The sequence below is a fragment of the Equus asinus genome, chromosome 10, assembly GCF_041296235.1.
Source record: "Equus asinus isolate D_3611 breed Donkey chromosome 10, EquAss-T2T_v2, whole genome shotgun sequence".
NCBI lineage: Eukaryota > Metazoa > Chordata > Mammalia > Perissodactyla > Equidae > Equus > Equus asinus.
In genome coordinates, this window is record NC_091799.1 from 99,766,730 (window position 1) to 99,790,305 (window position 23,576).

Here is a 23,576-nt window from a genome sequence, read left to right on the forward strand (position 1 = left end):
AAAACTCCTTGATGACTGAGACCACTCCTGTCCCTTTTCCAGGCTGTCTCCCCAGCTCTGCAAAGGAGCTGCACCCAAATTGCTGAATGTTGGTGGAATTGAAATTTTCTGTGGCTTGCTTGCCCTATGGCTTGAAACGGTTCTGCTAGATAAGAAATATTCTTCACTGTGGACAAATAATCAGATGAATGAACAAATAAAAGATTGAATGAAGCTGTTGGGTCATGATGACATTAAACTACAAAGATCTCAAATTATGAAGCTCATTAATCAGTTTCCTTTAGTCACGACTGGTAGTTTTTCTGTTTTCATCAGAGAGAAGTCATAATGGAAGAAACTTGCCTTAACTCAGTTAAATTCACCAGGGCTAGGATATAATAACTTCCAGTGGTTCTTCACCCTGGCTTCTCTTAAAAAAAAAAAAATGCTGGTGGCAGGGCCCACCCAAGAGCACTTAAATCAGAATTTCCAGAGATGGAGCCTGTGCATTGGCATTTTTCTTAATTTCCCTATGGTGGATAGGATGAGAACTACTATTCTAGTGTAAGACTGTGATTGTCTAAATGACAAGGATTTGTTTGATTGTTGAGAAATGTATTTTTTTACTCAGTTGACATTTTAGTGGGCATCTACTCTACAATTAGGCCCATGGACATTAAGACTATTATCTATTACCCATTTGTATCTACAAGGTTTTGCTCTCTCTTGACAACTGGATGCCTCGCTCTCATTCCCTGGCTAATTCTCATCCTTCAAGGGCCAGTCAAGACCCCTCTCTCCCCTATAGCCTTCTGTGATCCCCTCCCTCAGTGATCTGTTATTACCTGAATTCTCACGGCACATCATTCCCAACAGTTAACAGATTTTATCACATATAATGCTCTACTGTAAATTTCACTTTTCAATTGGCAAGTGCACATTTTATCTCCCCAGGTAGACTCTGCTTAATTTACTGTATATTACCCAGAATGCCTATCAATACCTTGTTTTCAGAGGCACTCACGCGATATCTGCTGAAAAATAAAACCACAGAAATGGCACAAGGAAACACAAGTTTCCCCCAATCTCGAGTTTGGAGAATATGAGGGGAAAGAAAATATGTTTGAAGGAAAATCTGCAATAATAAATGTTCAAATTTAAAGTTATGGAAATGAAACTTAGAAATATAAATTCAAGAATGATCGGCAGAGGTTATAGTTGAGTCTTAATGTTCTTATCCACTGTCATCATATTTTCCATGAAAAATCACCTCTGAATTGAGTGTCTCTAAGAGGCAAGATAATTTGGAGTGTGAGAGCCTGTATTTATATCCCAGCTCTGTCTCTCTTGTTGGTTACCTGTCCTTGGGGGATTTCGTAATCTCTTAAATCTTTAGTTATGAATCTATAAAGTGAAATACAAAGCAGTGCTTCTCTCCGAGGTTTGGGGTAAGGATTTAATAAAATGGTGCATGTGACGTGGTAATGGCTCAGTAAATAAGGGCTTGTGATTACCAATAGTATTATGATGAGGGAGCGACAGTATCAGACAATTTTGATTTAACTGAAAATAAGACATAGTTTTAGAATTGGTGTGATGGTCAGAGGAAGGATTGTGTTTTAAAATTACCCTTCATCTCAATCTGGTTTTTGTCCGGGATTTTCCACGAAAGATTGTAGCTGTATATTTTTTTTTAGTAGAGGTCAGCAAAATTAAATGTTTGCAAGAAAAATTATTTGTAAAAGTTGTTTCGAAACTGAATGTTCCCCATTCTATGAGCTCAAATGACTTCTTGAAATTTCTCAAGCAATATGACCTGAGGCTAAAAAAGAAACTGGCAAAAGATGAAAAGCAGAACATTCTCTTGTGTTCATGCATTCTGCTTCAAAGGACTGCAAGCCGCATCACCTCTCTCCAATTTCAAGTAGCTAATTTATGTGCCTGACATTTGTCTGATTGTTCATATGCATCACAGTCAGACTCTTATCTGACCTTCATTTTCACCTACAAGTGTAATGCCTTTAGATGAGTGACTCGACTTCTTTTTGTCTCAGTTTCCTCGTCTCTGAAATGGAATTGGTGGAAGATTTATGTGCGTTAATATGTGTAAGAGGATTAGCAAAGACCCTAGTGTATAGCAAGAACTCAAAAATGTTAGGTGTTTCTGGCTATTTTTTTCTTTGTTTTTTTTCAATATGATCTTGTTTTGGATCCCTAGTGTAGCCACGCTCCATGAAAAATTGAGATCCTTGTACTTTAGCATCATCATGACTCATTAATGTCATTCACTCCATTATTCACCCATTTAGTAGGCACCTATTGAGAACCTACTAACAGCTAAACTCTTTAGTCCTGATTATCTGAGAGTTGAATTAAAACCCCAACCTCTAATTCCAAACTGTCACTGGGTTCACTCTGCCACCATGTCTTCTTCAAGGCTGCTTTTCTATGACAGCCATAGGAACAAAGCATGTGCTTTAAAGTGGCCCCTGTAGAGACAAGTCTCCCCAACTGTCCTCTTCCCAGGGATTCTTATCTAAGGATGCTGCCTCAAACTCAGTTTACCTCCTTATGTTGATTCTGGCAGGAGGAATGAGGGCAATGTGCCACCTGTAGTGTAAAAAATCCTCAAGGGGATAGCCACCCCTATCTTTGTACAAAGTTATATAATTTCATATTTGTCTCCTCACTCTAGGCCCAAAGAGTTTGAAAGGGCAGCCTGGGACCCTGACAGGAAGTGTCTGGACTGTGTAATTTCTAGGCTATAGTACTTAGAGCTACAAACAGCTTAACACCCATTGTCATCCACACAAATAAAGTCATGACTTAATGGCCAATGAATGCCCTTCAGTTTCAGGAATTTTCCAGGTCCTATGCTTACTGAAGATGAAATTAGCTATCTACTCATTTTCAGAAACTCACATGGTTTCTTAACTGTCAGTTCCCACAAAGACTACCAGAAAAACCTGTCGATCAAGCAAAGCTAAGTTTATTAGAGTTACTGTAGTAAGGGAGGTCACTACCTTGCGAGAGTCAAAAGGGAAAATCAGGCAGGGTATTTATATGGCCTTATCATGTAGAGGTTAAAAGACCCACTAGAATGGGCAATACAAAGAGGCAGAAGAAAACAACCAAAAAGGAAGAACAAGAGGTCTCTTCCATAAGATTCAAGAAATCAAAGGGAAATTTAAACTTAGGTTAGGGATGCTGAATGACCAACAAGGAAGCACAATATCTGACCAGGAGAAAATAGAGGGAAAGTGGAAACAGTGTAGTGAAGATCTATACAGAAGAGGCTAAAGAGTGGCAGATTCCTTTGAAGAAGATTCCTATGAGAAAGAACATGTAATTTTAGCAAGGGAAGTGAAAACTGCCCTGAAAGTACTGGGAAGAAATAAGTCACCAGGAGTAGATGGGATTGATGCCAACCCTGATACCAGTTCCCCCACATTAATCCCAGCATATGTGGGTTAAAACCAAAGCGCTCATTCCCTGCTTACTCCCTGGCTCCCTGGCTCCAGAATCTACTATCCGCCTTGGAGACAAACAGCCAAGGACAGCCACCTGGATTCCTTGTCATCTCCTCCTCCTCTCTGCAAACAGCCTCCCAAGGCCAAACGCAGGCTCATGGGAAAGCTTTGACCAGCAAGGCCACTGATTCTTATCGCCATCTACAAGCAGCCAGATTCCTCACAAACCTTTAAAACCCCTGGCCTCCCATCTTTCAGGGAGACGAGACGAAATGAGACAAATTTGAGAGCTCACTCTTGTCTCCTTGCTGATGTCACCCCAAATAAAAACCCTTTCCTTGCCATAAGCCTAGTGTTCCAATTTTTATTTGGCCTCTCTTGTGTGGCGGGTAAAGAACCTAAGTTTGTAGGCACTAACAGGATATCAATAGCATTATGTCAAGCCACAGAGACTGAATCTGTCAAAATCCTAATGAAAATATGCCAACTAATGTGAAAAACAAAACCATGGCCTACAGACTGGAAACACTCAATATATATCCCAATCCCCAAGAAAGGAGATGCCAAGGAGTGCCATAACTATAGGACCCTTGCTCTTAATTTCCCATGCAAGTAAAATGATGCTCAAGGTGTTGCAGCAAAGGCTTGTTACCTTATATGGAGCAAGAAATGCCTGATGTCCAAGCTGGATTTCAAAATGAGAGAGGCACGTGAGATCTAATTACAGTTATTCGTAGGCTACTAAAGTGCTCCAAAGGATTTCAGATTAGTCTGTTTTATAGAGTATAGTAAAACCTTTACGTGGATCATGAAACGCTATGGGCTGCACTGAAAGAAATGGGTGTGCCTCAGCACTTGACTGTCCTGATGTGTAACCTGGATTGTGGACAAGAAGCCACCGTCAGAACAGAATATGGAGAGACAGAATGGTTTCCTCTAGGCAAAGATGTCAGACAAAGGTGCATTTTATCTCTCTGTCTGTTTAATCTGCGTACAGAACATATCATATGAAAAACTGGGCTAGACTCAGATGAAGGAGAAGTGAAAATTGGTGGCAGCAATATCTACAATCTAAGATATGCAGATGACACAATCTTACTGGTAGAAAGCAGCAATGACTTGAAACAACCTCCGATGATGAAAGAAGAAAGTGCCAAAGCAGGACTGCATTTGAACATCAAGGAGACAAAAATCATGACTAGAGAACTATCCAGCTTTAACCTAGATAATGAAGACATTGAAACTGTTAAAGATTTTGTTTACCTTGGTTCAGTCATCAATTTAAATGGAGACTGTAGCCAAGAATTCAAGAGAAGACTGAGACTCAGAAGGGCAGCAATGGAAGAATTAGGGAGGATCAAGTGTAAGGAAGTGTCATTGGAGTCCAAGGCCAAGACTATCCACACTCCTGTATTCCCAAATACTGTGTATGAGAGCAAAATCTGGACAGTGAAGAAGGATCACAGGAAAAAAAATGATTTATTTGAAATGTAGTGTTGGAAGAGAGCTCTGCAGATACCCTGAACTGCCAGGAGGATGAACAAGTGGGTCCTAGAGCAAATTAAGCCTGAACTATCGCTGGAGGCAAAAATGGTAAAACTGAGGCTGTCCTCCTTTGGGCACGTCATGAGAAGGCAGGATTCTTTGGAAAAGACAATAATGCTGGGAAAAGTAGAAGGCAGCAGAAAAAGAGGAAGAGCAAATATGAGATGGACTGACTCCATAAAGGAAGCCACAGGTCTCAGTCTGCAGGAGCTGAGTAGGGCTGTGGAGGACAGAACATTGTGGACATCACTCATTCACAGGGTCTCCAGGAGTCGGAGCTGACTCGATGACATGTAACAACAGCAAATTTACATGGCCTTAGGTCCTTGGCTGGGTGATTTTAAGTGGGTATTGCAAAGTGGGAAACAATTGAGATTGAGCAAGGTTTATAATCTAGTAACTTAGGACTGGGGGCACAGTGAGGTGAGGGTCCTGAAATGAGTTTTAATGAACAAACTGTTACTTTTGGTCACACCAAGCTGATCAGTTCACAGTCTGAACTTCCAGAGGCAGGTACTTCCTGGAGCTAGCAGTTAGATAAGTGTCCCAGTGTCATGTAACCGAGGGTCAGAAATTATGGTGGTTTTACCTCCTGCCCCCCGTTTTTTTAAATCATTTTATGGTGGGGATGTTGTCTTTGAATCTCTCTGTCTCCCTCCCACAATCATTTATGAAAGGGACAAACTTAAGTTACTTTATCAAATACATGTAATTTAGGGGGCACAAAACTGCCAAGAAACACAGCCAAAGTATAAAAAATCATTTTTATTAGCACATATAATATGACAATTGTCAGATAAAAGGACATAATCTTTAACTGCTGTCCCTTTTAGGAAAAAAGGTCCAGGACCATTTTCCAACGATCATAAAACTCAGCCAGGATGATTTGGTGACATTTTTCAAGGTTGTGACAGATCCAAGGTCATTGAGGATGGCTATAGTTTCAAGCAAGCTCAATTTTATATTCCTAACTCTTGATCTCTTGGGAATTGAGAAATACAGAATTCTATGGTTCATTTACAAAATGCTGTGATCAAACATGAACCCATGACTTTCACAGATGGTTACTATCACACATTGACATCTGTAGGGGAGGAAAAAAACATATTTTTCTTCTACCCATCTTGGGTTCTCCAGCTGGGGTCCTGTAATTTAGACAGGCAAAAGACAGACTAACAAGAGAAAAACAGAAGTTTATTCACATGTCCGTGGTGCATACACATGAGAGCAACCAATGATGAATAACTCAAAGAGGTGGTTAGAACTTGGGTCTGTGTACCATCTTGCTAAACAAAGAAAAGGGCTCTGGGCTTCTGGGGGCTGGGGAGACAAGCTGTGGGAAGGTGATCGGGAAAAGTATGCTAAGCAAGGGTTGTTTAGTAAGGTTGGTTATGCAGATTTCAGTCTGTGCCTTCTCCATTGGGAAGGGTTGTTAAAAGTCCTTTTCTTCCTGGTACAGGAGAGGGAGACATCTTGACAAAAGGAAATTTCCTTTACAAAAGGAAAACTTGTGCTGATTTTAGAGCTTTTCCTTCGTCCATTGGTACTCAATGGCCTTTAGCTCAAAATTACCCATATGCAAAAAGGTATATTTTGGGGTGGCATATTCTGGTACCTTTCACATCCAGATTATTTTCAATTACAATTTACGTAAAAAAATTACCATGGGAAGATCTTTCCTTTTCTTACACAGAAGCTACATTGCCTTGTCCCAGTTGGGGACAAGCCTCATTTCTCGTAACTAGAATCTGACCTGCTATTCCTTTATTGTAGACATTTAATGGAAGAATTCTAAAAAAACTAGGATATGCAGACTGCAACCCAGAATGGAAAGAGAGATCATAGACACACCTGAGTTTTGATTCTTTCTTCAAAAACACTCACTGCATTTGTCTGTAAAATTACTTAGTTTTAAATTATATTAATTCAGGCTCTGAAAACAACAGCAAAGATCATTTTTTAAACTGCTAATCAAAAATTTAAGTGAATGTGGACCTCTTGCTCATACTAACCTCTACCAACTTGGTCTAAACTTAATGTATGATTCCGGTGCTAAAATTTGAATATCAGAGTGTTGCTGGGATTAGTTTTGGCTTTGCAACTAGACAGCATCTCAACATTGAAGACTGTATCTTGTAACAAAGTTATTTTGGACGTTTAGAAATTAAAATGTCTCATGGGAGTCCAGGTAGATGTAATCAGCTTAAACCAGAATTTGCCAGGTGTGTCTGGCAAATTTGGTCACCAAACTGATCAGTAATAGCAAAGATCTGATTTACTTTCTAATGTAGAGAACAACTCACTCTTCCTCCATTCTGGGGTTAACCAAATTCCGTACATGTTTGAAAAATTAGAAAGAATAATTCCTCTTGATTCTCAGCATTTATGTAAATGTGATGGTTTTAAAAACAATTCTTTATTTGAACCAGAAGCCGTAAGTGGCAATAATAGGGTGACAGTTTACAGTCATTGACTATGACCATCCACTTCTTCTCCCTGCTCACCCTACATATGTATCAGCCCCTGCAGCCCCTTCATCTCGATGGGACCATCTCGATGGGACTCTCAACTTAGAAGGATTCAGTGAGTCAAACTGTAAAAAGATTAACCTTCACCTAAGCCTCACGGTCACTATAGTTTCCTCTTCTGGCATATTAAGGAGGAAAACTAAGAGATCATTTGTTCTGGTCAGCCAACCCTTGGGACCCTTAAAAGAAAACTGGAAGAGTTTTGGCCTAAGAAACTACTCATTTTTACTTTTTTTATTGGTATTATTTTGTAATAGTCTCAATTTAGATTTGTTGTAAAGTGAGTGGGATTAATTATTGTCAAAGAATGAATTACTCTTGAGGGAAGGTTTACAAAAGTAAGACAGAGCTTCAAACCTTAACACAGAATTTGTTCCCCACATATATGCTGGAAATACTGATATTCCATTGATAAAATCCGTTAAGGCTCCGTCACAGTGTCCATCAGCTGATCTTAATTTTCCAAAACGATAATATATACAGTTATTTAAAAAATTTCCTATGATGCAAGACACTAAGTATTAAAAGTTTTTAGCCCTCTGTATTACATGCGTTTTTAAGCACTTCTCCGCATGCATTACAGAAGGGCTATCACATCCATTCTCTGAAATAACTCTTCTGAAAGTAGCATGCAGGTAGCATGCTTTTTTTAAAATAATTTTTATTTTGTATTGACATATAACATTGCGTAACTATAAGCTGTACAATATTTATCTTTATATATTGCAAATGGATTACCACCATAGCATTAGCTAACACCTCTATCACATCACGTAATTATTTCTTTTTGTGGTGAGAATAATTAAGATCTAGTTTCTTAGCAACTTTGAAGTTTATAATACTGTATTATTGGCTATAATCACCATTAGCTGTGCATTAGATCTCCAGTTTATCTACTAGTTGCAAGTTCGTACCCTTAAAAAACATCTCCCCAGTTACTCCCCACCCCCAGCCCCTGGTAACCACCATTCTACTCTTTATTTTTATGAATTTGGCTTTTTTAGATTCTACATCTAAAAAGTGATAGCATACAGTATTTGTCTTTCTCTGTCTGACTTAGCTCATTTAGCATAATGCCTTCAAGGTCTATCCGTGTCGTTGCGAATGGCAGGATTTCCTTCTTTCTTGTGGCTGAATACTATTCCATTGTATATACATATATGTACCACATCTTCATTATCCATTCATCCATTGACAGACACTTAGGTTGTTTCCCTATTTTGGCTATTGTGAATAATGCTGCAATGAACATGCAAGTGCAAATATCTTTTCAATATTCTGTTTTCATTTCCTTTCGATATATACCCAGAAGTAGGATTGCTAGATCATATGGTAGTTCTATTTTTAAATTTTTTTTTAAAGATTTTTTATTTTTTTCTTTTTCTCCCCAAAGCCCCCCGGTACATAGTTGTATATTCTTCATTGTGGGTCCTAGTTGTGGCATGTGGGACGCTGCCTCAGCGTGGTTTGTTGAGCAGTGCCATGTCCGCGCCCAGGATTCGAACCAACGAAACGCTGGGCCGCCTGCAGCGGAGCGTGCGAATTTAACCACTCGGCCACGGGGTCAGCCCCTCTATTTTTAAATTTTTGATGAATCCCCGTACTATTTTCTATAGTGGCTGAACGAGTTTACATTTCTACCAACATTGCACAGGGGTTTCCTTTCCTCCATGTTCTCACCAATACTTGTTATCTCTTGTCTTCTTGATGATAGCCATTCCAACAGGTATGAGGTGATATCTCATTGTGGTTTTGACTTGCATTTCCCTAATGATTAGTGATGTTGAGCATCGTTTTCATGATCCTGTTGGCCATTTGGGTGTCTTCTTTGGAAAAATGTCTATTCAGTTCCTCTGCCCATTTTTTGAGTGGGTTTATTTTTTTGAAATTGAGTTATATGAGTTCCTTATATATTTTGGATGTTAACCCCTTATCCGATCTATGGCTTTGCAAATACTTTCTGCCATTTTGTAGGTTGCCTTTTCATTTTGTTGATTGTTTCTTTTGCCGTGCAGAAGCTTTTTAGCTCGATGTATTCCCACCTGGTGATTTTTGCTTTGAACTACCTATTATTATAGCAACATTTTGGTAAATTTCAGCATCAACTCACAATCAATGCTTTTATTTTTAAAAGCATTAAATGAGTGTGGTATGCAGATCTTTTTGAGGCTATCACATATACCATTGAAAGGACTCTCAAAACAATCCTAATTCACAATAACACCTTGAGGGTCATGACTTCTCAGGGATAAGTTGAGACCGTTTATATGATGCGCCCAAATACTTATGTGTACAGTGTGCGTGCACAGACACATACACTCATGCACATGTGCACACTCATGCATATGCACACAGACACATGCACACAGCACAAGTTCAGAGTGTCACGGACCTCCAGATTTTGATCAGCCACCCTCCACCCACCCACGACTCAAGGTGTAAATGGGTGGGGGTGGAGAAGGTAGTGATGGGCATTCCCCAGTCCCCATCTCATCCCCAGCCCCAACCAGGCCTGACCTTGACTTTTTTGTGAGATAAACTTGTTTGCCCCATTCTTCTCTGTTCTTCTCTCTCTTCTCCAGGTGCACAAATTTTCACTCTCAGAATAAGATAAATGATAGATTTGTTTAAAATGAATATTCATATGTACATTAAGTTAATTTTAATTAGTTATTTTAAAAGAAATCTTAAAAACATTCATTTAAAATGAATTCAGCCCAACATTTCTTTGGTTTGAGCCTCACTTATATTCAGGTTTGTGTTTTAGGTCTAAGATTAAAAGCAAATGAGTGGATCATAGGAAAGTCTTGCATAACCACAAGCAATGGTTGATGTTATCATGATTTAAGACTTGTGATTATTAAAATGCTTTTTTTTTTGGTCAATCTGAGTTTCTTTTTATTAAGATAGTCTTCATCTCTTTTAGGGAAAAAAAACCCACGATTACTCTCTATGAAAATAAAGTAAAGGATCCAGTGAAAGTAATTAAGATTTTATTAAAGAAATTTTAATAGACCAATTACTGCTCATGAATATGGATAATTTCAAGGAAAAGAGCCATCCTGTGCCTGAAATGAAAATAAACTATATTTTAAATATACTTAGTATACATAATTAGTTATTTAAATGTCTTCTCAACTAAACCTACTTCCAAAATTATATTTGGAACAGCAATAATTTTTTACTAATAAAGGAAAGCTATTAAGTATGTGTAATTAAAGGAAAGATGCTGTAAAAATTTTACTACAGATCACAATCTGGAAGAAATTAGCATATTTTCATCAGGTAAGTTAAAACTTGCTAGTGACCATCAACCAAAATACTAAAACATTTTTACATTACTTTCAGATAAGAATAAATGGATTATGGATGTTGAATACCATGGTGAATTCAATTTATTCCACATTTTTTTCCACAAATTGAAATTTCAGTATTACTTTGGCTAATTTGGAATTATCAGGGAGTTAATATAAGAAAATTACCCAAACGAAGCACTAGAGATAAGCCTTCTAATTCTAAACTGATTAATGTTTTTTAGTGATATAAATTTTCTCTACTAGCTAAAAGTAGAATTTCTATAGAGTCAAGAGTTATAATCCTATTTGAATAACATTTTTGTATTGTCAGTTGGATTTGTTATTTGTAACATATCTTGCATCTGCTATTTGATTCTTTCAAATCGTTTACTTCATTTTGCTAGCACTATAATACTTAAAAAATATTTGATGCTTGGAGCACATATCCTCTAAGGGTCATAGCATCCAGTTATTAATTGTCGTATTTATTTAGCACCTATTTGGTGAGCACCTCATGTGTGTCAGAGCATATTCTGTGTGCTGTATGTGTTCTGTTGCTGTGAGCACTCAGATAGGGTCACTGTTTTCATCTTGTGGGCTGGGACCTTGTTGTGGGGAGGAACAGTGAGCAAATGAGAAAAATCAACAAGTAATGAAAAAGCATGGAGAATATGAGTTAAGTGATAAGGTCTCTGCTGGGAGGTAAAATAGGAGATCTGATAGCAAGTGTCTGGGAAGGTAGTTTAGACTGATCCAGAAAAGCTTGTCTGAGTCTAGCACATTTAAGGTGCCATGTGAGTGGATAGAAGGATCAGCCTTGGAAAGGTTTCGGGAAGAATGTTCCGAACTGAGACAGCAGTAAATCCAAGAGATCTGAGATACAAATACGTTTGTGTGTTCAAGGAGAAGAAATAAGGCCACCATGGCTGGAGCATAATTACAGAGTTACAATAATGGGAGAGCCATGAGAGCAGGGACTTCTTGTTATATTCACTAATGTATTCATTGTATCAACTAGAACCTGGCACATAGTAGGTCCTTAATATGTATGGAGTGAATAAATGAGTGAACAAAAGGATCTGATTCAAGATGAATTTAGAGATTAGGGAAAGGTCTGATTATGAAGGTACAATAAGAAGTTTAATTTTCTCTTAAGCATAACAGAATATTTTAAGAGGATGTGTGGTAGACTGAATAATGGCCCCCCAAAGATGTCCACATCCTAATTCTCGGAGCCTGTGAATGTTATCTTACATGGTAAAGGGGACTTTGCAGATGGGATTAAGTTAAGGATTTCGAAATGTGGAGATTATCCTGGATTATCTAGGTGGGCTCATTGTAATGATAAATATCCTTATAACAAGGAGGCAGGAGGATCAGAATCAGAGAAGGAGATGTGACAATAGATGCTGAGGTCAGAGTGATGTGAGCCTCAGACCAAGGAATGCAGGCAGCCTCTAGAAGCTTAAAAGACAAGGAAACTCCCCTCTACAGCCTCCAGAAGCAGCATAACCCTGCTGATCCAATTTAGACTTCAGCCCTCCAGAACTGTAAGATAATAACTGTGTGATGTTTTAAGCACTACTTCTATGGGAATTTGTTACAGCAGCAACAGGAAACTAACACAGGATTAGTCCAAATTAAAGAAAGTGTTTGGCCATTTAATAAGTTGCAAATGTGAAGAATGATACATTTTTTTAATTAAATATCATTTGTAATCTAAATTAAAGTGCATTTTAAATTCGGTTACAAAGTTTATAGCTGGATCCTTCTTCCTGGTTCTTCTACACTCTCACATGAGTGAGAGGATAAAGGAATTGTAAGGAATAGGAGAAGAAGTGGATCTAAGTTATAATGAGAGGAGTAGCTAGGAAGAGTGATATAAAGGGAACAAATGAGTCCAGTAGACAAAGGGAAGGGAGAGGGAAGAGAAGGGCAGGAGAAAGGTAAAAAAAGAGTGGTAGGTTGAAAGGGAAGGGACATTAATTACTTATTGCTGCATAACAAATTACCCCAAAATTTAGCAGCTTAAAACAACAAACATTTATCTCATACAGTGTCTGAGTGTCAGAAATGCAGGCATGGCACATTTAGGTGGTTCTGACTCAGGGTCCCTCAAAGGTTGCAGTCATTGAAGCCTTGACTGGGGCTGGAGGATCCACTTTCTAGATGGCTCCCTCACATGGCTGTTGGCTGGAGGCCTCAGTTCTTCGCCACATGGGCCTCTTCGTAGCACTGCTTAAGGGTCCTCACAGCGTGACACAGGCTTCCTCTCAAACAAGCAATCTAAGACAGAGAGCTTGGAGGGAGCCGCAGTACCTTTTTTATGACTTGCCATCAGAAGTCACTCGTAGTCACCTCCACCATATTCTGTTGGTCAGAAGTAAGTCCCTCATGGGAAGAAGGATTGGGCTCCACCATTTGAAGGGAATGTCAAAAAATGTATAGACATACCTTAAACCACCACACAAGAAAGAGAGGAAGAAATGAAGAGAAATTTGAGCAGAACACCTATTTCTCATTTGTTCACAGAGAATGCCTAGATATGTCCATTTTTCTCCACTAATGAGTCTCCCTTCAGCCAAGACTAATGGATGTGTGTGTGTCTGTGTGTGTGTGTGTGAGTATGAGTATATGTGTATGTGGCTGTGTGAGGAAGTATGTGTGTGTGTCTATAGCAAGACAGATGCAGAATTCCCAACTATTTCCCACTTTTGACTCCTGCAGGACATATCAACCTTTATCTCAAATGTCCCCGGAGACTGCTGAGTCTACACTCAAGCATGTCTCTGTGTCTAGATAATCTAACCAAAACTCAAAGTTTTGAGAGCCCCTGCAACTGGTTGCTGAATTCCCCCAAAAGAAATTCTGCCACGTTACATCCACTTTGCCAAGTCCTCATCCAAGGAGAGGTGGTAGAGCTGTCCCTGATCAGAGATCCACTGTAGTTGTCATCAGTTCAGGAAGCACTTACGGGTTGCAGATATAAATTAAGATAGAAAGTTCAGAGATATGGGTCAAGCGCTGTGATAAGCTCATTGGAATGTGAAGAACAGATGGAGCCAGCCTGGAAAGGTGGAATGAATGTGAACTAGGAAACGCCTGTCAGTGCACGATTCTGAATTAGGTTACACTAATTAATGAATTAATGAGAAAGGAAAGGAGAGGACGGTCCAATAAGAGTCATCTTGGGTGGCATTTCCTTTCCCATCCTTTCATCCTTGTCAGCATTAGATGACGGCTGTACATTTGCTGTGATTTTCCCCTCTTTTAACCTCTTTTCCATTTGTTAGAAAACAGTAAAAATTCCTCTATTATCGTAGAATGCTTTTAGATTTTTTTAGACTTGTTGCATGTAAAAATACAAAAGTCTCTCTTTTGCTATTTAGTTTTTAAAAGAAATACACTTTACAGCAAAACATATCATTCATATTTTAAGACATTTACAAACCTCAATTTTCATTGGTTGATATTTTCAAATCAAGATTTGAGAGTGAGAGTTCATGTTTTATTTCTGTATACTTGCATTGTATACTTAAAAGAACAGATCCTTGAATGTGATATTCTTAAGTTATTCTCAAATACTAGGGTAGACATTAATTTCGTTTTAATGTGCTTTTTAAAACTGAAAAACAAATTATTTTACTAGAAACAAGAATATTTTTGTGAGACTGAAAATGACTGAAGGTAATAGTTTGGATTCTGTAGATTATCTAAAATTTAGTAAAATGTTTCTTAATGGGATAAATAAAGAAACAGGTTTGTATATTATTTAAAACCAGATAAATGCATATGATAATATTCCTGGCATTTCAAATCTGTCCAAATCAGAATGTATTTTTGAGCACCTTCTGTGTACCATTGAGCATTTTTTGTGTACTCAATTTAGGATGCTAATAGCAATGCAAATATGCACAGAAGTGAATAGAAAATGGTTATGTGCTTAATCAGAGGTGGGCAAAATTTTTCTGTAAAGGGCCAGATAGCAAATTGTTTAGACTTTGTGGACCACACGGTCTCCATCACAAACGCTCAACTCTTCCCTTGTAGGACAAATGCCGCCATAGACAATGTGCAAATGAACAGGCGGGGCTGGGTTCCAATAAAACTTTATTCATAAAAACAGGAAGGCAGAATTTGCCCTCAAGCCAACTCCCTGTACTAAAGGATTGCTTTATATATATTGGGAACCAAAAACATTCTGTTTCCTTTGCATTTACTTAAATGAAATTCCCAGTGAATGTTGTTTTGAAAGACAGTGGGAAGAGTTTGTCTCTATAGTCTCAGTTTTATAGAACTGATTTAAAACTGTTAGTCACTTTAGTTATTAGTCAAACATTGTCGACTTTCAGATTAGTAGTATTAATGCCCTTGAATAGTTCAATATGTGCAATGCAAGAAACTAATAAAACAAATTTCAGAAATAAGTGTGTTCTGTTTATTCTAGTCATAGCACAATAGATGAAACACAATTTCACCTTAAAATATATTGAAAGTTTGTTAAACAAGGAAGCTGGAAGTTGTGTTTCTGAAGATAACTAAAATATTTCATTCCCAACATCTGTAGTGATGATGTCTATTTAGGTTAGTCTTGAGGGAAAATACTGTCTTTCTTTCATAGGAAAATAGAATATTGTTCTCTGTTTCTTTTACCTTTATGTATCATGTTTTGAACAACAAAAAGAATAATTATTTTAAAAGCATTTCTAAAGGACATTATAACATATATGCAATACTTATGGCCTTTTCTAAAATTAATTCCATTTTGAAGTCTCTCTAAAAATATTTGAAAGCCTCAAACATTCCATCTGTCCTAAAAATGTTGCTTTGGCTCTGCCTACATCAATTAGTTGTACTTTTTTTCATTACAGACATGCCTTCCACTTTGTACTGCTCTCTTTGTCATTGTATGAGGAAACACAATCTGTAGGGCCTCCCTGAGTATTGCCTTTAGAGAAAAACTGGCAAAACTGTCACAAGTGACAGTGAATTTAAATTTCTTGTTGAGCCCATTGATATCAGACCTGATACTGGATTCTCGTGAGGTCCCGAGTGATGGTGGCTGGTCCTATATGGAGGCTGAGTGAATCAAATAGACCACATGTGCATTTTGAGGTTTTGGATAAAACAAAGATATCTTTCTAGTCCATTTCAGATAACTTTCCCAGCTCTTCGGTCTTCATTAGCATTTGGGAACTTGGGTCCATTGTGTTAATGGTGAACAAAAGCCTGGTTGGTATCCTCCATTCAATCAGATCTCTCACCCTTGGTTACTCTCCATGATGGAACAAAGACATTCATGTCACTGTTTCTCTGCCCACATGTCAGATTTTTACAGCACTCTTTTAAGGGGTTCACACAGATGTTCTAAAACTAAGGGCACGCTCTAGGACACATGCTCACACTATCTTAGTCCTTCCTGCCCGTGCTGTTAACTCGATTAGGGAAAATGGTTTTGAGATGAGGAAAAAACAGTGGCCACCCAAAGGCTCTGTTTGTCTCTTGCAGGAGTCCTTTGGAACCTCTCGTCTTGCGATGCACTCAAAATGCCCATCATCCAGGACACCCTGGCAGTGTTGACTAACGCCGTCATTATACCCCACTCGGGCTGGGAAAATTCACCGCTTCAGGACGATCGGAAAATACAGCTGCATTCCTCACAGGTGCTGCGAAATGCCACTGGATGCCTAAGGTGAGTTCTCTCTCACTGCCGCCACCTCCTGTTGTTGTTTGCTTCCTGCTTCCATGACCTTAATTGCTGTTTTACCGAGGATCAGAGTGTTCTGGAAAGACGAATGTTGATATGGCAATGGAGTAAAAGAAGCTAGCCAAAACCATTTCTAATGAGATACTGAACAGATACAAGCATCTTCCACTATCCTATACCTACAGCAGTATTTGACTTATTTAAAATGTTTTTGGAGGTCTCAAGCAAAAAATAAACATTTTCATTCCAAACAAAAATAATTAGTTTTCTTTGATTGAAAACAATAGTTCACAGTAATTTCTTGTGTTACGTTGTATCATGCACGTAGAATAACCAGGCAGGCCACTTGGTTGGCTGGGGGAGGGTCTGTGACAGATACATAGACATCTAGTTAACTGTCACCAGGAGCTATTTTTATTTTTTGCATTTAAAAAGTTTTCAGTGTGACTGCAAGAGCCTACAATTCTTAGAAATAGCTCTTTAATAAGGTCTGTTGTGTGAAGTGTTTTTTTAAATAATAAAAGTAGTAAATGTATTGTAATTATCTCCAATGCATTGTTATAAAAATCATCCCCCAGAAATCTCTCGAGATGTCTGAGAATCGTCTTTAGGATTTGTTTAATTTTTGCTCTTAGAAAAGAACATAATAATCAAGGAATAGTTCTTTCAGACTCTAGAAACTGTGTTCCCGAAAATGTTGTATTTTGTACCAAAGTTGGAAATCTCTGCTGGATAAACTTAATGATGGGGTGGGGGCAAAGGGAGATTTAAAATACCTAGTCAAGTAATTTATATTTCAAAAATAAAATGTACAGGATTGCTTTAGCTGGGCTGCCTCAAAGCTGCCATTTCTCCTACAGTTGATAGGTTTCTAGGCATGAAAACCAGTCTCTACAGAGAAGGAACAAAATCACCTTGGTGACTTTAATAATAATTATCTCGTGAATATTTATAACAATGCTCTCATCCTCCAGTCTTGAGAGGGGTGTGTGTGTTTGTGTGAAAGTATGTGCATAGAAGGAGATAAAAAGAGTCAGCCTCCATAAATATCGAAGTCCGCACACAGGGAGCTATAGGAAATCCTCTGACAATTTAGCTTTTCCTCAAGGTCATGAAATAATGATCTTTTGACATGATTTCTCTGGATAGGCTCTACCATAAGCCAAATTTACAGTTCTCCAAAATCCCCTGCTGAGACATCCATTTTATAGCCTCTTAAATTCTATTATCCTTCTGAAACCTCCTGCCCCACCAGAAGAAATATAACTCTTCCAAAGCTAAAACTGTAGGCACTTCTGATCCTTTTTACCTGATTTCTCTGTTTCTGTTATTTACACGTAGTTTTTCCCATTTTAGCATCCTTGACTTGTAAAGAGTGTCATCATTCCTAATGAAGATTGTGGAAGGAAGTGCCAGAATCAACTGTGGAAGTACAGTCAGTAAAGACCTGGTTAGCCCTGTCAATTAGAAATTCTCTCTGAGTAATACAGTAGCATAATTATATATTCATGTTGTTTGATTTAAGAATGTAGGCCACTGCCATTAAGAGCAAGCTTTCAACACCATTTGGTGAAAAGTCAGATGAAGAAGCCAGACCAGGTTCATGTGTCCCCTTTATAGGTCGTCTGGCTGAGTTTAGGGTCTGGGAAGTGACCCAGATCCAAGTTAGGTCAGACCAGGATGACTACCCATCCCTCTCTTTTCACACACGGAGGCTTGACCTGTGCTTCTGCTGTTCTCCAGGAGTGACCATATCATAGGAAACAGAAAAGGGGGCGTCCAATTTAGAAAGAGTTTTATGTGGCCAAATTGGATTTCCTTTGTCAAGATACAACCAGGTTTAGGGTTTTCCCACTTTTCTGAGTTTATCATGTAAGTGACAAAGCAAAACCCATCAATATATATGTGCATATTTAACTCCTCCCTAATTCATTAAACTCCTGCCTTTCTACAGAAAAAACTATGATTTCTCCTCTCTTATTTGAAGTGTTTATGAATCATTCCACATTGATGAGGAGGTTGGACTAAGAGAGGGAGAAAACAGCCCTGGGAAGGAGCTAAAAAGAATTTATCGAATAAACACTCAGTGGATGAAAGGTTTCAAGAAATTTCTACTATTATTTACCACTTACTTAGAACCAGTGTTGACAACACACCAAAAGAGTCACAAATGCTTATATTGTGGTAGAAGGTTCTGGATTTTAGGATGTAAGGTTATTTACATTGTTGATTTTTTCCAGTAAAGCTTAGATCTTTATTTACATTATATATCTTTACATAAATACATCTATATTTATATACATTATAGACCAATATATGTAAAGGCAGATTTACATCCTGCCTTTTAGTATTTTTATCCCTGAGCATTTGCTGAGCACCGGCTGTGTGCTAGGGAGGGGACAGGGAAGCAGAAATCAACATGGCAGCCTCAGTCCTTTGGAAACTCATAATCTAGTGGAAGAAAATGGTACCCATATGCTTAGCCCTAGCACTATATCTCAGTTGCCTTTGAATGTAATGATCAGGATGGCACAGAAGGAAAAACTGTGGAGGGAGTGCCCAGCTCAGCCACTGAGGTCACAAAAGGCTTCAATAATCTTGTGAGATTGAGGCTAAGCGGAGAAAGGACTTCACCAGTCAATACTATGGGGAAGGGAGTGTTGTGGCCAGGAAGAGTGGCAGCCATCCTCTGACCCAGACATGGTAGAACTCCAGGATCTATAGATCGTCTACGGCCTAGGAGACTTGAGGAAATGCGGCTTGCATAGTTGTTCCATTCCAGATGACAAAGGGCCTTCAAAACTGAGGTAAGGGGAATAGACTCGAGTCTGTAAAGAGTAGAGAGCTACGGCAAATCTTTGACCAAGTGAACTCAATGGTCCGCTACATCTGAGAGCAGTCGTAGGAGACAGAGTAGAGGCAGGTGGGAAAGGGTGAGGAGACACTACAAGTGGAGCTGTGAATTTGCCAGGGATGCCCTCGTTTTTCAGCTACTTCCTGTGGACAACAGTAAATGTCAATATTTTGTTCCATTCGATTAAACTTAACTGTCACCAATTTGTAGTTCTGTGAACTATTTCCTTAGCCGTTTACATTTTAGTTCTGCCTTTCATATTTTGGAATTTTTTCTTCTCTTTAATCCTAGCGTTCTTATTGAGATGATAGTTTCAATACCTTATTCAATTCTTTAGTGTAGTTTCATGGCACAAATCATTATTTTTATGTAACTGAGGTTCATTCAATCAAATCCTCCAAAACAAGAGGGTATCAAGTACCACATCACTGTGCTAAATTATGGATAATGCTATAGATTCAGAAAAATCCTCCTGGAATTGCAGACGTAATCTGAATATCATCTTTAAAATGTAAATTGACAACCAGATTGTCTCAATTTATAAATCACATCTGGGCTTATACCTTCTCAAGGAACATTTTTTCCTATCAAAATATGTAGAAAGAATCTGGTGTTTTGGTGCTTCTTAAAGCAGAAAAAAATCATAGCAATTATTCTTCTAGTCATTTTTATGTACTAAATGTACATAAAATATAATACAAAATACAATGTATAAAAAATGATGTAGTGAACTTTTACAAGATGATATAGTTGTTTTGTGTAACGTCTGCATGCTTTGATCTGCTCCATTAGTTTATAGCTTTAATCTTGAAAGTTACCTAAATTGTATAAAAATGCCACATTTACATGTTAGAATTTTTTTCCAATTTACTGTAATCACAACTATCATATTCATGAAATCAGGCTAAAACATAAGCATGTGATCCAGAGCCTTGTTTAGCTGGTAACAGAGAACAATAGATTCCATCTGGCCTACAAACTGTGCCTGTGTGTCTGTGTGTTTAAGGAATTCAATGGGAAACTCTGGAGAGAATTGTCACTAGTTTGGTGTAAACCAAGCTAAGTGTCACAACTGGCAAACAATTCAATCCCCTTGGTGTGATTTATGGATATTCCACTGTGTCAAGGCATAGAAAATTAGTAACTTAAAAAAATAAAATATGTACGGAATATTTCTTAGTAGTGAACTTCTCTTCCTTTTTTAGATCTTATTCTTTATTAGAGAAGCATTTTGAAAACTAAGGCAAAATTGTTGAGGACCATTCTGTTAAAATTCTTTTCAATTATTTCCCTTTACATACTTCAACTTATAGAAATTGTCACAGCCTTTAAGTGCTAGGAGTTAAATGTAATTCATTCCTTGCTATAATTATACATTTTATAAATTTGTTTTGAGATTGTATTTTTCTCATTTCCATTCATTAACTTTGCGTTAAAAATTACAAGTAGCAAGATAGTATGAGGTAACCATTTAAATATATTTAATAATATATGAGGTATCAGTTAAATTGGATTCATCATGTGTCCTCAGGTGATGTTTTCCTTGATATTAAGTTGGAATGGCAACTCTCCTTTCTCAAGAATTGTAGAGAAATTGAAGAATAGAGCTGTGTGTGTGTATGTGAGTGTGTGTGCGATCATTTATTTATTCATTCATTCCAAGAGGTGACCATGCAACGTAATGGATGTTCATTAAATAATTTTATACATTGTCAATAGAGACAAGATTTTTAAACAAATTAAAATGAGTATTTTTATTTGTAAAATCTTGTCTTCCAAGGACCAGAAAGATCTGCTTCAAATACATTGTTCTTGTATTTAGTATAAGTTCAATAGCTCATGGTTAGGAAGTCGGGAAGCCAGTACTTGCACCCACATCTTGACTCCTGGTCTAGACTATTCATTCCCACTATGTCACACAGAGAGGAAATACACTGTTATGTGAGATGAGATGAACAGATCCATGCTTAGAACAACACAGCCAACCAACCAACTGATGAATGGACAGCACTCTCCATTGTGTTGGTTCCTTTCATTTGCTTCTTGCCTTTACTGAGTGGCATCCACTTGGCCAACATCCCTTTTGCCTTTAACTGCCAGCTGTCCTCTCCCTCTGCCTTCTTTCTTACTTCCCATTCTTCTCTCCCAAGACCTCAGGTATGGAGTGGGCAGGCGGCCTGGACAGTCACATAGCCCCATGTAAGTCCCTTCTCTCCACCTCATCTTAAATCTTAATTTGGACAATTAATCAGAGCAATGGGTGCTTTTTTTTTTAAAGATAAGACTATATTTTAAGACATATCCCAGCTAATAAAGTTGGTATTATTTTTCCAGTACTCAGATTCTCCGTTCTTTTACTGATGACTTAATTCGTTTTTACTGATGACTCCACTCTTTTCCTAGGATAGTATGTCTTATGCCAGTGTAGCTCACAGCTCTAGTCAGAGCTTATGGTAGGTAAAAGTAAATTCATCAGAACATTATTGGAGATCATTATTCTTAATTTCTGTTCCTAGCAGGATTCAAACTTGTTTATGTCATTTCAGGGTGGGAAGCAGAGGTTAAGAATTTAAGCAATTATTCTTCTAAATCACTTTTTTATTTTTCAGAAAGAAAAAACATGTTATAAATGCAAATTGTACCACTCTTAAATGTTTGAAAAGCTTACCAGGGTGAAATTTAAGTTAGAAAAAGGCCTAAGCCTTAGTAAGCTAAACCCTGGAATGATAACGCTGTCCAATCTTTAGACAATTTCATTTAGTCTTATTAGACTCCATCCAGTTTTTCAAGCCTTCCCTTTGGCAGTAATGTTGGCCCAATATCCATGGCGGTGCCCCCCACCAGCCTGGAGCACAGGGCACACTGACGGAAGCATCCTAAAGACCCGAGCCTCTTGCCTTTGCCTTCTCTAAAGAGGCATGGTAAATCTTCATTGGAAGATGTCATATCATGTGGACATAGCAAAAATTTAAGCACATATGAAATATAAAATGAAAAGTCAATGCCTTTAGTCCTATTCCATTTAAAATTCATTTTGGGGTAGGAAATGGAATTTTTTAAAAGCATGTATATCTGTTCCTGAAGTATCTATCTGTCACTGAGGAGAGAGGATCGAAATGGAAAAAAAAAAAAAATCTCTTAAATTTTGTTGGAGGAGTGAGTTGATAAGAATGGCGGTGGCTAGACTGTGGGATTCCAGGCAGCAGTGGCAGGTGGGGGAGGTGGAAGTTAGAGCTGGGAGGAATTACCAGGAGGCCTTCATCTTCAGACTCTTCCTCCTGCCCACCCCTCCCCTCCCCCACCCCAGACACACCCTAATACTCACCTTCCTCATTTCTTCTCCTTTTCTCACTTATCTGTTACTCCACTTCTGCCCCATTAAAGTTTTAATTTTTAATAAAAACCATTTTAAAATATGGCCTAAAATAAATTTGGCAAAATGTTAGAAAGGCTTAGGATATACGTATGCATGAAGTTACTGTGTTAGACTTTTCTTCCTCATTTTATGTTTAAGGAGTCCTCCAGGGAAACCACTCTCCCCTGGCCAACATCAGGAGATTCAGACCTTGAAAGAGATTCAGTTTTGTGCTCATTGTTTCATTGTACAATGTGTAATCAAATACCTCTCTTAACCTTTGGCCAGAATAGTCATCACCTTCAACCAAAAACATGTATTGACCAGCCATAGCCTGAACACTCACTGGCAAAGGTCGGACTGGCTCTGCCTGTGGACAAGCTCATTTTGGCTGAGGTCACTGTAGTAGGATGAATAAATGTCCCCCCAAAATTCATGTCCACCCAGAACGTCAAAATGTGACCCTGTTTGGAAATAGTCTTTGCAGATATAATTACTTAAGAAGAGGTCATACTGGATTAGGGTGGGCCCTAAATCTAATAAATGGTGTCCTTGGAAGAGGAGGACATACACACAGAGACACACCAGGAGAAGGCCATGTGAAAACAGAGGCAGAGATTAGAGTGATGCAGCTATAAGCCAAGGAATGCCAAGGATTGCCAGAAGCCACTAAGAAGCTAGGAAAAGGCAAAGAAGCCTTCTCCCCTAGAACCTTCGGAGAGAGCATGGCACTGCTAACACCTCAGTTTTGGAATTCTAACCTCCAGAACCTTGAGAGAACAAATTGCTGTTGTTTTAGGCCCCTTGGTTTATGGTATGCTGTTCTGGCAGCCCTAGGAACC

General features: G+C 38.3%; 1 protein-coding gene across 8 annotated transcripts in view; it reads left to right on the top strand.

The window, feature by feature from the left end:
- Positions 1–23,576, top strand: part of CTNND2 (catenin delta 2) — an 888,692-nt gene that overhangs the window by 700,072 nt on the left and 165,044 nt on the right. For all 8 annotated transcript variants that reach the window (XM_070519868.1, XM_044779487.2, XM_070519864.1 and 5 more), the window contains one exon: positions 16,327–16,510. In XM_070519868.1, the coding sequence (XP_070375969.1) occupies positions 16,327–16,510 (184 nt within the window). The remainder of the gene's footprint in view (positions 1–16,326; positions 16,511–23,576) is intronic.